Source organism: Natator depressus, chromosome 5, assembly GCF_965152275.1.
Source record: "Natator depressus isolate rNatDep1 chromosome 5, rNatDep2.hap1, whole genome shotgun sequence".
NCBI classification, from domain to species: domain Eukaryota; kingdom Metazoa; phylum Chordata; order Testudines; family Cheloniidae; genus Natator; species Natator depressus.
This window is the reverse complement of record NC_134238.1, coordinates 59756589-59775632: the sequence shown is the minus strand read 5'-3', so window position 1 is coordinate 59775632 and position 19044 is coordinate 59756589. Positions and strand designations below refer to the sequence as shown.

At 35.9% G+C, this 19044-nt stretch overlaps 1 protein-coding gene across 4 annotated transcripts in view; it reads left to right on the top strand.

Moving 5' to 3' along the window:
* MCTP1 (multiple C2 and transmembrane domain containing 1) overlaps positions 1-19044 on the top strand; it is a 448799-nt gene that overhangs the window by 280181 nt on the left and 149574 nt on the right. For all 4 annotated transcript variants that reach the window (XM_074952853.1, XM_074952855.1, XM_074952856.1 and 1 more), the window contains 2 exons: positions 2724-2910; positions 7904-7997. In XM_074952853.1, the coding sequence (XP_074808954.1) occupies positions 2724-2910; positions 7904-7997 (281 nt within the window). The remainder of the gene's footprint in view (positions 1-2723; positions 2911-7903; positions 7998-19044) is intronic.

Genomic DNA, 19044 nt, shown 5'->3' with positions numbered 1-19044 from the left:
TTTCCACAGAAAAAGCCCCCAGTTTCTGAGCGGTGGTAGAAAGATAGAAAAAGCTCCTGTGGATCGCCTCTGCACTCCTGCTCCCAGGTAACAAACACTCCCTAGCCCTTTGTGTGATTCCTGAGAGGAAAGAGGATTTTTCTGATGTGCACCCGTTGCTGCTGTTGCTCTATGCAAGGAGTCCTAGGAGCTTCAAAAGGAGAGACATACTCAGAAAGAGCAGTAGCTCTGCTGCTATGTTACTGGAAAGCACCCCCTTACAGGTCCTGGCAAGGAGTGTGCATATAAATTTTGCCCAGAGTGGTGATGATAATCCAGGACACATCAAGTGCAACTGACTATCAACAAAACATTGACTGTTCATGCATTGTATTGAATGTGTAGAATAAACCAGTTGAAGTAGAGAAATGTTTTCCAATAGATTTCTCTTACAGTAATATTAGATGTTGTGTGTAACTGTAGAATTGTGAATACAGCCATTTTGAATAGGGTTTTGATGTTCAGGTTGATGGTGTCCCTTTTAACATACACCAAAAATGGCAATTGATATGTGGAGTGTTTCAGAGTAGCAGCCGTGTTAGTCTGTATTCGTAAAAAGAAAAGGAGTACTTGTGGCACCTTAGAGACTAACCAATTTATCTGAGCATAAGCTTTTGTGAGCTACAGCTCACTTTATAAATGTTGGAGGAGACGAATATAACTTTTGGAACTGATATTTCAACTTTAACATTCCACAAACGTTCTTTGTTTGCACTTATAACACAAACAGACTAGTGGATGAATAGATCTGTATGTGTGTGTATTCCAAGACTCATCAATTTTTCCTTTTTTTTTTTCTGGCTAAGACTCTAAAATGACTAGTCTATTTTTGATTTCAGTTGGATTACTGATATTATTAAGTCCTAGTCACTCTCTCTTACTGACCCTGTTGGCAGAATTTAAACTAGTCAAATTAAAGACCATGTTTATAGAAATACTGTCCAGTGATCAACACAGCAGTGTTGTCATGGAGACGTTTTTAAGGATACTTTAGGGTGTATGGTGCCTGTTTTGGATGAGGAGGGGTTGGGGGTGCAAAATAACTACACTGGAATATATAATACCAGATTTGAATACTAGAAGCAATCCAAATCACAATAAACCTTTAACCTTTAATTGTAAAGGAATGATCATTTGACATTATATTAGCTCTCTGAGTACTTAATTACCAATATTCATTATAGTAAAGAAGAAACTGTTCTTTATTGCAGCCTAAATTGTAAGTTTATAGCACAGGTAGAGGTATAGCATTTATACTGACCAGGGTAGTTTTAATCTTTTCCCTATTCCTCTCACTTCCTTCCACTGCTTGCTAGTCTTCATACAAAAATCCAAAATGAAAGATAAATGCTAAACAATATACAGTAAATGAGAGGGCAAGGGAAATATTCTTGTAACAAATTTAACCTGTCCATGATAGCAGACTGCCCATTTTATGGGGCCACATTTATTCTCATAATTGGCTATATCCTGTCTTTAAATGCCTATTTATTCATGTCTGCCACCTTTCTCTCAGTTTATTGGCCCTTTGGTCACCACATTATCTTTCTCTTCAAAATCAGTTCACATTTTTATTAAAAGAATTTGTGAGATATTTAGCTTAGTCAGAGTGGCAGATAGAACATGGACCTGTCAGATTATATAATTGCTGTTAAAACTACATTATAAAATGGCAAAACTATAAGTAGAATGTATCCATTTACTTCCTCTGGATTTTATTTTCATGGATTGTTAATTTATTGCCATAACTTTAAGAAAAAAAGTTATGGATATAAATAGTTCAAGTAAAACTTTTAATAATTCCTGTTCAGTGTAATGTGGCAATTCTACAAGTTTTCAGAATGACCATAATATGAAATTCACAGCTACATTCTAGGAAAGATTAAATACATGAAAATAGACTAATATATTAAAAATACCAGACAGTTTTAATTACAAGAGACCTAGAATATATATGTAGAATATGTATGGACTGTATTCTCCTTTAAGGCTTGATTAAGCATTTAGGCACGGCCCTGTGTGAGTAGTGGTGCACAACTTCTTCCCTGCTTCTCTCTGGCTTTTAAGGATGAAGCATATTTCAGCTGTGCCCAGACATTGTTGGCTGGCTCATGTAGAGGCTACTCCTGTCCACTTGCTCACAGTGGGAAGTATAGTGTGTGCAGCTCCTGCTCTGCCTCTTGTAGCCAGAACCACCATAAGAGGTTTAATGCAGACATTGGAGGGATGCCTCCTTCCCCTTACTCCCATGTCCAGCCATGTTATCTACTGTCATAGTCAATCCCTTAATGAAGAATTTTTTTTAAAAAAGCATGACTGGTATTAGTTTTAGTGTTCAAAGATTTAAAAAGGCACACTTAATTCTTTTATTTTATGTGTACATACGAGACTGACTAAAGCTTCACAATTTGGATCTGAATCTGGATTTCTAGCACCCTACTTTGGTCGTAGATTTTCTTTCTGTGTATATATTTAAAATAAATGTACAGTGCCTCAGCAATATAATGAGTTGAAGCTAAAAATAGGCAAGAGATATGGCTGAAACTGAAGATAAATCCTTCCACAGACTGGGAAGGAATTTCCATTTATTTATTTTTTGCATAGTGGAGTGCAGGTCAGCCCATATGGCTCTTGTTTGATCTTGTGAAGAAAGCCACTCACTGATTCAAAACTTTTGTTTGTAGGTGTCAGGTTGACCTGTCGGCCCTGAGTAGAGAACAAACTCACAAGCTGGAGTTGCAGCTGGAGGAAGGAGAAGGATGGTTGGTACTGCTGGTCACCCTGACAGCATCAGCTGCAGTCAGTATCTCTGACCTCTCTGTCAACTCCTTGGAGGACCAGAAAGAGCGAGAGGAAATACTAAAGAGATATGTATGTAGCACCTATCGCTTATCCTTCTTAACGTAATGTTGCAAATAATTAACTACTATGAGAAAAAAATTCTGAATATATCTACTATGTAATCAGTGGTGCTGATTTAAGCTAATAATTAATACTAGTAGTAATTGACTTAAATATCTAGATAACATCATCAGAGCCCTACAATTTACCTTTATATAAATGTTGTGTACATGAATATTCAGCTACTGTATTTGACCGTGTCATTTAAGTAGTTAATTTAACTACTTTATGTAATTTTGATTATTTTTGTTTTCCAAGTGCAGTATAATTTAAGATGTTGTTTAGCAATTTTACAATATTTCAGAGAATCTTTACAATAGCAACTATTCATTTCAGCTTGTGTAAAGCACCCATATCCTTTTCAAAGGTTTTGCAGTTGTTATACAGCATAGTAGAAAGCAAGATGACTTCTTATTTTTTGACTAAGTGTTAGAGTTTGGAGCAGTGGTTTGTCTCATTAAAATAATTGTATTAAACCATCTTTCCATTTCAGAATATTCTGAAACAAATTATTTTATTTCCCAGCATCCTCACATGGTGCAGAATCTGTGTAGTTTTATCAAAGCAACAGAGAGGGGAGCTCTTACTCCAGCATTTATTAATACCTAAATCACTAAAAGTAACTGTCTTTCTACATATGGAGAATTAAAAAAAAAAAAAAAGCTATTTCCACTTAAAATTACAAAGCTTTTATTGTACAATGCTGCCAGGTGTTTAGAAGGCTTCTCTAGACACTCAGCCATTAAACCAAGCTCTGACTAACAAAGAGCCGCTTAATTTTTTTTTTTTTTTAGATTTTAAAATATTCCTATTCCCTGACTGACATCCTTTCAATAACTGAATTTAATAAAGATGTACCTTATCAGGCTGTGCAGATAACATGAAGTGCTAGTACTAATGCTGTACAATATTCTTCAAACAGATTAGCAGGATGTGCGCTTCAGCAAATTTATTCTGGCTATCTCCACTGAATCAGCTGTCTGCTAATGCTTGTACAACTCATACACCAATAGTGTTATCATAAACACAGTTTAATAGAGGTGACTTAGCAAGGCTAAACATTATATTTTCTAACCCAGCTGAGAGCTAAGGTATTGTGCACCATCTTTGAAAAATAATTACAATTATGAGAATTAGTTCAGATTTTGGTATCCACCAATACAGAGTCTGTTGTCAGAATAGATCTTTATAAATATAACACATTCCGATAGATTAATTTTATAGTTACATACATTTTGATATAAGTGTAAAAATACCATATTTTTGTGGATTATTGTGGTAGGATGATACAAGTTAAGTGGTATTGATAGTTTTCATAGTTTAGCAGCAATATAGAAAAATATTATTGCTCCATATTTTTACATAGCTTTCTTAAATTCCCTTTTTGCTTCATAAATTAAACACATAGCATTATTTATGTGGAAAAAGAATGATCAAATCATTTCGTATTCTGACATGTTCTTATATACAAAACATCATTTTTCAAAATTTAAATATGTTTTCAATATGCACAAATAATCATTGTTTGAAGGATGTATTTAATTTGATATGTGGTAGAAAAATAAGGTTTGCAATTACATGTATTCCAGATTTTAACATTGGAAATGCCTGCTGAGAAATTGCAATATTTTGTTCACTAAACTGATCCATAAATAGCAGCAGAAATAGAGGGCAAAGACTTACAATACAGTATTTACAAAATTCAAATTTTCTTTCCTTAGCTCTCTGCTTATCTTCGGTGTTTGTGTCTGCTTTAAAGGACAGAGATGTAATAAACCAGTATTATGCAATTAGTGAGGTACACTATATCATTTGGTGTCTTTATTTTAGGGCTTTTTATTTTTTGCTTTCTTAAAGATTCTAGTTGCCATCTGAAATGTATTTTGCACCCATTCTTGTGGCCAAAAGCAGTCCATCAGCTGACCCTGGCATCAGATCAAGTAGCCTTGGAAAATTACTCTATTACTGTCATTTAACCATTTGTAGCTGAACATTAGAGCCCTACAAATTAAACAGACATTACTGTTTGAACCGTTATTTTACTACAATTGTCTGAGAAGATTAATTCCTTTTGGGTTCGGGGGAGGAGCGCAGTAATGGGTACAGACCAAGAGAGATTGTATGACCTTTTCAGAATGGGTGTGCTGAACCCCTGGTCCCCCTTGTCACAGTTTAAAAACCAGAGGAGCTAGTTTAGAGAAGAAGTTGTTAGCATTCCATTTTTATTATGACATTTCACAGTCATCCGATTTAATGTCCCTTGACCGGATTGTCCACCGTGAGACGATGGGCTTGAAATGTTATTTAGAGCATTGATAAAAGGTGAGTGGTTCTAAGATGACAGCGAGTCATAAGGCTGGTGGTGTGACATTAATTTTCTCCATAACAGAGATGGAATAAGACGTCACGGTGACAAGCTGTCAATCAGTACTGGCCCCTCAGTGTATCTCGATGCCATAGGATGGGGTATTGCTTCTCCCATAATAGAGCTGAACTGAGATGCTCTCCCTGACAGCTGCTGCAGCCATACAGAAAATATATTATACAGCCTTTCATTAAAAAAATAAAGAGGACTCATCTCCAGAGCATTTCAATCTTTCCCCATCTATTGAGGGCTGAAAGGATTCACAGCAAATCATAGATTCCTCTGCTATGGAAATTTCAGGCTTCAGAAACCATCCAGGTTTTGAGGCCTTCAACAATAATCATAAATAAGAAGTCAGAATATATTTTGATAAATCATTACTTAGTTACATATTAAAGTAATATATTAAAATAATTCATATTTCATAGAGTCCCTACAATAATATTGTACCATATGTCAGGGGCCCAGAATGTCAGAATATGCAATAAATGACTCTAAATCAGCTGACTTGCTGAAACTAAAAATTCAAACAATAATTATCCTGCAGAGTCTGAAGATGGGTATCAGGTATTGAAAGTGAAATATAGCAATGCTGCCTTTTTTGCAGGATGAGCTTACCAATGTTATATGTGTTTTTTGGGGGTTGCGAGGGTTTATTGTTTTTTTGTTTGTTTCTAGCCACCATGAAACTTGGGTTAAGTAGCTTCAAAAAAACACGGTGCAGAAACCTTTTTGTAAATCTCTTCCACACTGCATTAGAGGAGGGAAATTATTTCTGTTATGGTACCAGCCCTGATAAGACGCTTCCAAAACTTGATCATTATTGTAATAAATGACAGACTGTGCCAACAAATATTTGAATTATAACATCACTATCTGTAACACCACCTCCACCACCCTCAATTTACAAGCACATAAAGAGAGGGTGAGGTATATTTTGATTAAACTTTGTCATCTGTCTATTTTAAACAGATTTCTGAAGATAAACAAATGTTTAAAAAGATTAAAACATAATCCTTGTGATAAACACTTTTCATATATGAAAAAAGTAAACCATATGAGATTACACATAACTGCATTTCCTCAGCTCAGTATACCAAGGTCAAACCTTCACTGTAAACAATAAACAGTCAGATGGGACTTATAAAATTAATGTCAGAGTATGATTTGACTGTCAAAATTTTCTTATTAATAAAAGACAAGGATGCATTTTATACTCCTAACATTTTAATGGCTATGTTTGGTATGCATAAATATTATATATTTTTCAAGCAGCCTAACATTTAAGATTATATTCAAATAGCATCTTTAACAAGTAGAATAGTAATCTTAGTTTGCTCACATCAAACTCTAATTTTCCATAATAGTCAGTTTTACCCCCATGTAATATAATTCAAAATCCTTGACTCAGTGTCTCTGTTGATGCTTACATGACCTACAAACCAAAATAATATTATAAATATTCAGACATAAGTAAGAGGTTTCACATGCTTTATCTGTGTCACAATAATAGAATAAGACCATGGGCATAAAACCTATTGGGCCTTAAAAAAATGGGTACAAGTGTTTTGTTGATGAGTGACTTTGTACGCAAATGATAACCTTTACGGCCAAGATTTTCAAACACTTTTGAAAATCAGACCACATCCCGAGGTGTCTAAATCTGGACTTAGAAGCCTAATTTTAATTTCCCAGTTTTGAAGATACTGATTTAGATGTATAATATATAAATGTTAGCAGTGGTCCTCTCAATTAATTGTGGGGTTAAAACTGTATCTGTGGAACTGGCCACTGCATTCAAGCTTTATAAAAAATGTTTCTGGCCTATTGCACTCAGTTACTGTAATACCATTTTGTTACTTTGTTATTTAAAATCACAACAAAATACTGTTTCTAAATAGTTGTAACAGAGAATTCTAAAAATATTGCTTATTATGAATAAGGGCTTGTACTCTATTCCAGTTTTTTTTCTTCTTCTTTTTATAAAATGTGTCTAAATTATACATAATCCTTGGTGGTGGGGAAAAGAGATTTATTATGAGAGTTCCTTGTAATGTACTGAGAGCCATCTTTCAGTTTCTTCTTCTCTCTTTGCATGTGTCACTCTTGTTAAGCACAGTGGTAGGTGCATATTTTCCTCAAGGGGAAAAAAGAATTGGCCCTTAATCACACATGAACCTGTCTTGCTCCAGCTATAACAAGGAAAACATAAGTATGATTCTCATGTGCAAGAGGGACTATTGTATATTTGATCATTTTTTAAAAAATATTTTGTTATTCTTAATAGGATATCAAAATTTAAAACTTTGTAGTTAATAGCTCAAGTATCTAATATTAGGGGAGTAATACAGTAGCATTAATTTCTTATTAATATATTTTATCCTGACATACTCTTCCATTTTTATCTTATAATGATTGGGTAATGGAGTGTGTTGAAACAGAGACTGATAACAGTAAGTTCCTATTGAAATTAAAAAGTTAAGAAGGCAATCATTTGAAACAGCATTGTATTTAATGAATTTTGTATTGGGGAGGGAAAACCATTAACCTCTTTCTTTTCCACACAGCCTGTAATAACTTTTTATTATTATTGTTTAGAGCACAATGAGGATGTTTCACAACATGAAGGATGTAGGATTTCTACAGGTGAAGGTCATCAGAGCAGAAGCATTGATGGCAGCTGATGTCACAGGCAAGGACTGATTCAGTTTCTATGATAGTAGATAGTATAATTAGAGAGTCTTGGATTTGGTCATTTTTAAAGAATCGATCAGTCTCCACAAGGTGTGAAGTTTAAGGAAGATAAGTGTGTCAGAATTTCATTGCCCAGTTTGCAAACAATCCCACCTTCTATCCCCAAAAAATCCCCAACCAAAACTTTTTATATGCTGGGCTATGAGCCCTTGTAATACCAGGGACTAGAATCCTATATAGCGTATCTATGGGAAAGGAGAAATACACCTTTTTCTCCATCAGAGGACCTGCAAAGACATTTCATGAGCTACAAATGCAGGACTTTATTCTTTAATGGATACAAATACACAAAATTCTCAGAATCAAAACTGCAATGAGTTAACAGTTCAAAATATGAAAGTCAAATACTGCTCTAAAGCAGTCATCAAAATAATCTTTTGGTACTTGCTAAAGAGCTTGCCACACTGTATGTGGTTTAAAATTAAAAAAAAAAAATCTTCCAAAGAAATAGTTTCCCGCAATCAGTGCTACAAATGTAAATGACCCATTATAGGTAAAAGACTGGACCTTGAGTAACCGCTTCCAAAATAATCACAAGAAAATACAGTTTTGAAATCATTCTGTTTTTAAATCTTCTTGTTTTGTCCTTGTACTAATAATTAGCTGATTGGACAATTTTGCCTTCTGCTTTTGGAAATTATTTAAGAATAATCATTGCAGTCATAGTAACCATTTTTCTTCAGAAATATGTTATCTCTTAAAAGTACACCCACCTGCATACTGCACATGCTGAATGGAACAAGATGAGATTGTCCTCTTTCAGAAAGTAGCCATTGCAGCTGTAAGAATTCATGAATATGCTGACTATATTAACCTAGTTGGCTTAGCTGCCACTTGGGAACCTGAAGTACAAGTTCTGTCACAGGTATAAATATAGATATAAGGTAGAAAATTCCTTTCCTAATAGTTCTGTGTAAATTAACATGAATATCAATAGTTTATTATCTTAGATGATCTAACAGGACAAAAAATTTATTGCTGAAACAGGTCATCCTCTTGGTGGAACACAAAATAACAGATTCTTTCTTTGGCAGAGATTGATGAAACACTTCTAAAGGTTCCTCACTCTGCTTTGACCTTATAATCCAATGTGGTCTGAACAGAGAGAGAGATTAAGTTATTCAGGGGGAATGGGATAATTCAGTCTTTGACCTTGTTCAGTCTTGGACTTTTCCTGATCAACATGTCATCTGTGCCAGTTGCCGAAGTTTTTGGAAATACATTTGATTCAATTAGAGATGTACATAACTACCAAAAACTATTTTCAGACTCTGCACATTCAGAATGACTGTCGGTTAGCAAGTGGAAGGAATATTTGATATCCTCCCCATTCCTATGTGTCCTAAATATTTTGTCCACCATGAATAGCCAGAACAATTATTTATATAATATAGGTATTTTTAAAGGGCTATGTATTTCAAAGTTTATACAAATTATTGCACTTTTTTGAGGAAAAAATTGCCATCAGTTTGAAAGGCAACCGATAGGTTTTTTAAGAAATGCTCTAATTTACACCTGTTTTATGTACTGGCCTTTAGAATTATGTGACTGATCTACCTTCAGATTAAATTTTGAATTTGAATAATGTATGTTTAGAAATAACTGATGATTTATTTGCTGATTGTTTGGTCTTTAATTATTCATTATATGTTCATCCCACGTACCCCTCCGGTGAAGTATCTTGTAAATAACATTTAGGACCTCATCCTCCAACTCTTACTTAAGTGAGTAATCCTTACTGATGTGAGTAGACCAGCTGACATCAACAATGCTACATGTGTGATTAAGAATTGCTCATATGAATGGGGATCAGGATGCTAATCTGCATTTTTTTCCTATAATAATCCAAATAATAATACATCTTTTTTTCTGATTTAATCTTATGGATTTTTCTCCTGCAGCAGGATTTTGTCTATGCAGCAACACACAGACACTCCTGTACAGTACCTGTGTGATTTACTCCCTTTCTGTAGGCTGAAAATATCCCATTTCACTTTCAGGCCTTTTTAATATAAAGTAATAAGTCAAAATTCATTAGTTTAGGCTGAATAGTTAAAAAAATCGTAATATTCCATCATTAAGCATAAGCACAGAGTGGGAAAGATTTCTGTAATCTTTTAAGTAGTCATCAATCTTACTACAGTAAAAAAGAATTTTTCCCTTTCAAAATGTAAAATTTTTCTTTTGTTACTATACATTCATTGAGAAGCACTGTAATACTGTATTAACTCTGTGTGAATAAAGAGCAATTGAGAGTCCCATTGAATGAGGGAGTAAAAAGCACAAATTACTTTTTAATGAAACCCTCAATTCTTTTCCTTTCCACAAAAAGCCCATAGCCTTGTTCAGACTACAGTAGGTCACTTCAGTTAAGCCCCTAATAAACTGTTGATAGTAGAGGGTAGTTTTTTCTTTAGGCTCAATAGCCTAGTGTTGGACAGTGCACTTCAAATCATTAAGGTTAATACAGATTAAAAAAAGAGATTAACTGGGTGGTTAAGGCCTCCGTTTACAACTCCCACACATACACATGCATTGAACAAGACACGAGAGCGGATTGAAATTTCAGTCAAGTTGTGGGCAGGCTTTCACAGCCTGAGAAACTGGGTGCTACAGTTTTGAAAATTGGTCACTGTTAAGTGTGCTATAACTAGGCTTGAGATGTATTGAAAAGTACTATTCGGTGAACCCATTTCCAGGAACACACGAAAAGGGCATAATCCTCTGAGGTGTTGAGTGCTTAGCACTCCAGCTTGATTTCAATGGGAATGGAGAGTGCTGAGCATGTTGTAGGATTGGTCTCTAAAGGAGCTGACCTACTGTAAGAATATACTTTCCTTGCACCAGACAAAAATACAGAGCAGTGTATCTCAAATGTGGTCATGGAATTCCTGCTTCAGGCCAAAAATATTAGGGCCTTCACCAATGTCAACTTTTTTTAAGTTGGGAAATGTGGTGGAGCAAAGGGCATTCACCGGAAAAATATTAGAAAATATATTTTTGGAATTCTAATTTGACCAAATGGAATGGAACAAAATACTCTGTTTGGTTTTTCTTTTCTGCCTTAGACATTTTAATTTAAATCCCCTACTGAATATTACTTATTCATGCTTGGGGGTGGGTTGTTGCAGGGTTGCAGTTGGTTTTTCTCCCCCAAGTCCTCAACAAAAAAGAAAGTTCTCATCCCTTTCCCCCACTTTACCTTCAGCTAGCTTGTGATTCCCCAGAAAGTGATCAAAGTCTTCTCAGAGAGGCAAGCCCCTTGTGGTATATACAATTAAGCCCTTTTAAATGAAGGTGTATACTGGCAATATAGTGAAAGGTAATGCATAATGGAATCATCATGTAAGTTGATATCTCAAATTAATATATTTTATGTGTACCTAACCCAAATATATTTTAGAAAGCAATAGGCACTTTTTAAAATGAAATACAATAAAGCAATAGCCAGGTAAAATGTATTCTGCTTTCTGCAACAAGGTTACGTATATAGAAGGCTTAGCCCTCTGGAGTGAAAAACCTTCTGGTTTAATAAGATGGTGTTTGCTACTTCTTTATTAAGGTAGACATGTTCGTGCTTTTCTTTTGAAGAAAGCTGCCTTATTCTTGATGGCAGATTATTTAAGGAAGAAAACACAGGAAAAAGATATGCCCCCATTTTTATCAACTTCTCTAAGACTCTTATTATCTTAAGAAATAAGAGTTAGCAACTCAGATTCATTAGTAATGCTAAATCTAAGCTCCATTTGACAGCCTGCCTAGAAAACAGTTTGTTTTGCTGTCTGTGGGCTTTAATTAAGATGTGTTCAATTCCAGTCTCCTAGCTCCCCCCACCCCACTTGCTGTGACACAGACTGGTGATCAGACGCTTTCAGATGGTCCAGCCCATGACTTTGACCTTCTGCTCAGTCCAGCGTTCCCTGGGGAACCGTTCAGCTCATGAGGTCTGATTTCACACTTCCAGGATGCCTCGGCTCTCTTAACAATGACAGGGAGACAAAGCCCTTTAGAGCAGGCCGCATGGGGACTTGTTTAAATTGGAAACTAGAGAGGAGTCAAGGAACAAGGTTATGGGCTACAGAATAGTGCTTTTAATAAAGAGCTCACAGCTCTGATTCAGCTCAAAGAGGGCTACCTCTGTACAATTAATTGAGCCATTTATCTGGAGCATCTTAGACCTCTACTTTCTCACAGTATTATGTGATAAATATCAGCTAAGAGGCAAATGAGATATGCATGAAATGAATTTTTAACACTTTGATTACTGTGTCTCCTGACTTCATTAGAAGTAAATTTACTTGTATTTCTGACCTCATTATCAGTTGATTGTTATTGTGTTTTAGGTTCTGAGATTTCTAGATAGAGTTTGGAATAAAAGGTATATTTTATAAAAGGCTTTACAATAGTTGGATTTACTATCATAGATAGCTGTGAGATTCTTCAGAGAACAGAAAGAAAATGCAGTTTGAGTGAACCATTTTTTATATTTTTTCAAAGTTTTATATAAGACACTCAATCCTATTCCCAATAAATTCAATATTAAAATTTTGATTGATTTAATTGAAAGTAGGATCAGAATCAAGATGATAAAATTTCAAGATTGTGGAGTGCAGATGGACTTTTTTTAACTGTAAGTTTTTTAAAGCTATGTTTTCCAAAAACATCATTTGAATTTGTTCCTGAAATGTTTGCAAAATTTTGCAAATCAAATGTCAAATTTATGTGTACAAATATTAATTTTGAGTACAGATATGGAAGGCTCTACACAAAAAAATTGCTGGAGCAAATTTAGTAACCCTTTCAAATCATGGCTCCAAATGTAATTTGCACTATCTAGTAGCAGCATATCCAGCATCTATATAAGTTTTTTTAAATCAGTCTTTATGAAAGTAACAACTGATCATGCAAAATAGTCAATATTATAAGATAAATAAAAACTCAAACTGACCCTAATATTTTATGTACTCAAAGGCTTTAATTATTAAAGGAAAAACCGAGTAACAAAACTATATCAGATGTTTATTTTCTGTTCCTTGATTGGATGAGCAGAGCTCTCAGAATCAGGTTTTTGGTGCAAATACTTGATTACTAACTTGAAATTTGCTTTATTCAAATATTCTGCAAAATTTGTTTAAATGTGGTTGTTGAACTGAATGTCCTTGTCAGATATCCTGAATATTCATGACACTCAGACACATAATTAATCAATAACAACATCACTGTGAGCTAGATATTATCATCATTTCTGTTTTACAGGTGGAAAACTAAGAAAGGTTAAGTGACTCAACTAAGGCCACAGACTGAGTCATTGTCAAAGCTGCCATTAGAACGCTGGAGTCTCTTGGTTTTGGTCCTGTACTTAATCCATTAGATAAGGCAGCCTCTCATAGATAGATTCACACATTTTAAGCCCAGAAGGGACCATTGTGATTATTTAGTCTGACATCCGGTATAACACAGACCATAAAGACGCTGTTGAGCTATCGTTCCTTGTGGCCAGAGGGCATGCTAGCTGCTCAGTTGCAGGCAGCTGGCTGCTAGGGAGCTTGCAGCAACCTTTGTGACTTTAGAGCCTGCCCCAATGGCACGGTCATGAACTGTCTTGCAGTTTTTCCAAAAATGAACAAATTTTTGGCAATGGGTTTCATAGATCGCAATGGCCAGCCATGGGCAATTGCATGATGATTTGTGATATTTTCAAACAATAAATGAGAAACGTTCAATTCTCGCAACTGAATTACATTTATGTAAATATCCTTCTGAGGACAAGGCCTGTGAACTTATTTTTGATAAGTGCAATTGAAATTACTTCTGACATTTCTAAGTCTTCACATAAAGTAGTCACTGTTGCAGGTCTCAGAGGAAAGGTCTGCTCAGGGCTAGGAGGAGGTGGGAAGGGAATGACTGTTAGTATAACATGAATAGTGCAAAAATAATTCAGATTATGTTTATCTTGGGCACAGAATTGATATTCAAGTTCTAGCCTAATTACAACCTAGCAAACTCTATACTAGAATTTGCTTGAGTAATATAAACTATCATAGTTGTACATAGCTTTATGGTCTATTGGAGCCCACAGAAATTTAGGTTCTAAGCTACATTCATTCCTGGTTTATGCTGGCACATGATCCTTCTTAGTAAACTATATATATATATGCCAAAGATACAATGTAACCATGGTCTCGGAAAGAGACATGGCCAGGACCGCATGCTGATTTAGTGCATCCTCACTGTAGCCATCTGTGTAGCTTAGTGGAGCTGGCGGGGCACTGCAAGTGAATCTTAACTGGGCACAGTGGGCTTTTTGGGGCAGGTGGAGGTGCATTGTACATCGTCTTGTGCCTGCTGAAATGAATCTAGCCCTGTGAAGTTTAGCAGTTCTAGGGAGAGAATAGATCAATGGCAGCTCTGATTAAGAACGTACAAATTACCCTTTTGGAGAGACCACCTGTCCTTTAAGTCAGTTGTGCTCTGCTCTCTCTAACAGTTATTAATGGATTTTTAAGGGAAGGTATGAAAAAAACAAATACAAAAAACATGATGACATAATTCTATAAAGGAAACATTCTGCCTGATCTTAGTTGGAAGTCATCTTATTTCCTGTAATATGAATATTGGTGACTGTCATTTTAATCCAAATGAAAGCATCTGCAAAAGCTAGTCTTACGCATTTGAAGCCTCACTTTTTACAATGTCTAACCTACTTAACCCAATAATATTATGCAGCAGAGTTCTGTACATTAATATTTTCATGTTGCTTATAATTAATACCACTTTATAATGAAAATGCTTTTGCATTTAATCTATGTAAAATATAGCCAGTAAGAAATTTAAATCAAGGGCCAAATTCGATGGCCTTTAATCAGGGAAAACTCCCATTTATTACTTTGCATTGTTAAAGTGGTCGGGACTAAAGAGAAGGGGAATTGAGCATTGAAATACAGTAGATAAATCCATTCTATCCTCTCAAATGCCTTTTTCATCATTGCCCCATGAAGTTAAACAGAAAACGCCAAATATACAGTGCACCAGAAGAGAAAACGGAGATGAAATCTAAAATTGTGTGATTCTTTAAAATATAGTTTTCTATTATGTATCTTTTTCTTCTTTGGAGGTATTATTATTGGACAGTTTTGTGGAAGAAGTGCATTTTAAAGAAGGATTTGAGTGATTTGAGGTAGTCAAAATAGGTAGGTTAGTAGATCCCAAGTTGTCATATAAGATTCAGTGGGAGGATTATGGACTTTTCCAAAGCCCACTGAAGTCAGTGAGAGAGACTGCAATTGACTTCAATTGGTTTTGAATTAGGCCCTAATATAATGAGAGGATAAAAAAGGGGATGGGATAAGAGACTTAGAGACTTTGGAAAAGTGTCACCAGTGGTCTCGTTGTTGTTTATTCAGATACCATATAGGGAGGCAAAGTTTACTGAATGGTATGGTGGCTATTTCCTGCTGATATTTAAAATGAGTAGATGAAAAGACATTAGTATGGGGAAGCATGTCTTGAAAAACGATTACCCATGTTTGGCTTTTTAGAGTCATAGAGTTTAAGGCCAGAAGGGAACACCCGATCACCTAATTGGTCCTTCCGTGCGTCTCAGACCATCAACACCCTTCAGCACCTGCACACTAAACCCAATAGTGTCATTCTTATAGTTTATTCTTATTATATTTTAATTGTCTGTGCAGTGTCTTAGTGACTTGGCAGGGTAGGAAAGAGAGTACAAAAATGCAACTACATTGCTTGAAGAATTACCTGAAATAAAAGGAAATTTGCCCTGAAATAAAGAATTTTCACTTGGAGGAAGAGGTGCTAAGAATAAAAGAGGCTTCCTCTGGCTTCTGCACCCTACAGGTTTGGAGCTTTGGTGGAAGGGATAGGTTAGGGCCACGCCCACTTGACTTGCTCAGGAGAACAAGGAGCTGAGGGAGTTGAGAGTTCTACCACTGCAGCTAACATTAATTTGATGTTGCTTTATATAAGGCATTTAGATGCCATGAAGGAGCCACCAATTAATGTGCCTGTGTCTTGAAGACAAGGTAGAAAAAATAGATGATGTCCAGGAAGGAAACCAGATGAGTTAATATGTCGGTTAGGCTCTCCTACCTTCATACTACAGAATCAGAGAAAGAAAAATGTGTTAACAGGAATTATTAAAAATACCTCTGGAAAAATCTGATTTGGAACAGTGTCCTCTGGATTAGCAGTTTTCTCTTTTCATAGTCTGATTCAGGGGAGACAGTACAACAAGGGGTTATAAATTATTCAAGGAGATTCATTTGGAAAGTGAGGCAGGCAGCTGTTGCAAAAGTGGAAGTAAAAAGGGGAAGCATCCTAGGTTCAAACGGAAGATGGAATGTCACAAAAGTAATCACAGAAGCAAGTAAAGTTCTTATTTTTTTTTTCATTCATTTTATTGTGATGGTGCTGAGTGGAGTTTACAAGCCTAGGCTTCTAAGTGCCCCTTCCTCCTGATAGGGTTACTGATATTTATTATTCTTTTGGGGCAGCCTAGAGGCCTTAACCTGGTCCAGTCCCCTTTGTGCTAAATACTTAAACAGACATATGGGAAATGTTAGCTCTGGGAAAGGGACTAACAGCATAAAGTTATTTTGTCAGGTGTCTAGAACCAGTGAGATGAAGGGTATACATGAGCCCCACCAAGCAATTGTAAGATTTCTCTGGATTTGTCTTTGTGGATAATGTCCACTTATTCAAGATAAGAAATATTGATTTCCAGCTCGGAGTAAGGTTTGCTCGTGCCTATACCTCCAGAGAGCACACAATGGAAGACGATGTATGAGCTTCAATTTTGGATGCTTCAAGGAGAAATGCTAATATGGAGGAGAGTAGCAAGGCCCCTCTGAACCTAGTACCAGATCCTGCCTCTGCTTCAGTTTTGCTTCAGTTTCAATCGTTCACTAGTTCCTAGAATTCCTGATTCCCAGTGTCATCAGGTGATTCCAGTGATCTAGCCCTGTAGCTCAAAACAAACACAAATCTTCCAGTGCTGCCCTTCTTCTGAGCTCAGCTTCTATCTCTTTTGGGCTCTAGTCATCCATCCACACCTTGTTTCCAGGGGTCACTGCTCCTCCTTACCAGGTGGCAGGATATGGGGAGTCCATGTCCAGCCTCTACTGTGGGTTACCAGGCTTGGAACAATGAGGTTCTTTGCCTTCTATAGTCCAAAACTGCCTTGTCATCTTCCTGGTGTCTCTTCCTATATTCCCAGACCTCCTGGCTGCTCTCTGTCTCTTTATAAAGAATCAATTCCCAGGTCTCCTCTCCTTGGAGTTCCTCTCTCTTTGAGCCTCTATCCCCACTCCCACCCCTCCCTCACTGAACCACAGGCTGCTCTTCTTCTCACCCCAGGCCTACTCTTAGCCACTTTTGTCACTTCTTTCTTCTACATGGGACAAGCTAACACTGGCACAGGTATAGCCCAAAGCCCCTTAAAAGGCCAGTTCACCTTGTGACAAGGTGCTTTGTCATACAGCTGTTTAACTCAGATATGAGGGCTTTAGTCTATGGAAAAATATGCTCATGGACAAAGATTTGTCTTCTCATCTGAGATCCCTTTCCTCCTTTTAGAATAAGATGTTATTCCTTGATGGAGATGGCAATGGTGACAAAACTTCTGTTGGTGTAGTAAAGAGTATATGGGACACCTCATGTAAAGTGTCATGATATTCCCTTATGTCCTAAAGCTAGGTCAATATTATTCCTTCATTTGTTTAGGCGAATTGAAAAAAGTTGAACTTATGCATGCAGACGGGTTGTTTTCTTTCCAATAATGATGGAGAAATTAGATTCAATCTAGAGGAGCAGGAGCATGTGATCAAATGTCCACCATGATTCATGTCACCTATTATTTGGCCTTCTTGACTGGACTGGTATTAATATACCTTTGTAAGAAGAAAGTTATGGAAAAAAGTGATACATCAAAGTATGCAGTAAACAAAAGAAGAGTTATCATAATTTCATTTTCATAATTAACTTATTGTATCAGATACTTTGTCTTTATTTATAGTAAAGTGCATTTAGACACTTCAGTGAAAGGAAACTTTTTAACCATATTCCTGTTTCTGTGTACAATGAATTCAAACTAATCATGTTCTACAATCATATGCAAATATAAGTGAACAAAGAAGATGATACAATAACAGTTTACTCTGCTCAGCTAGTACATTTGTTCTGCTTTGTATTTGTGACTATCTCTTTTCTTTTGAAATATTGAAACAGAAAACCTCAGAAATGTGAGAAATCAGTTTCTAATTTCCTTTTAGAGTTGGGAAGTGGCAGGTAAACGTTCTGAGATGCAATATTGTATCCATCTCTTTTTTCAAGTTTAAAAGATTCAGTGATATTCAGCTTTCTATAGAATGTAAATGTCCACTGTGACTGTAATTCACATTGTATTTAAAACAATTATTCTTTATCATTAAAGTTAATAATATCCACATTAAACTCTGTTGTAATCTGAATCAATATTGCAGTTTGGAAGATGTGACCTCTGGAGAGCTTTGTCTAAATATTGATTTCATTGTCATTTGTAAAAGGTATGAACAAATTACATGCCTTACTAGTATCATTAATGTAGCGCCACTGAATTTATGTGTTCTTATAATACATGACATCGCATTACAGGAATATTGAAGACGTGAAATATAGTTGCTTAGTATGCTAGATTTGATTGTGAAGAGCTAATGCCAACACTCAATAACTTTCCAACACTTGGTTTGCGTGAGGGAAACATAGTTCCCTCAACTTATGGGAGTATGAGTTATTTTGGGACTTGGCACCAATGTATTGGTACCCTTAATAATGATTCACAGCCCAACATGTAACTTCTGTACACATGTGCACCTTTTGCTAAATATATTGACTTAAATAGGATGCTCATGCATATAAATAAGCATAGAATTTGGCTTTAAGCCATCAGCATCAGGCCATGTTGGAATTTACGTGTAATGTTCTTGTTG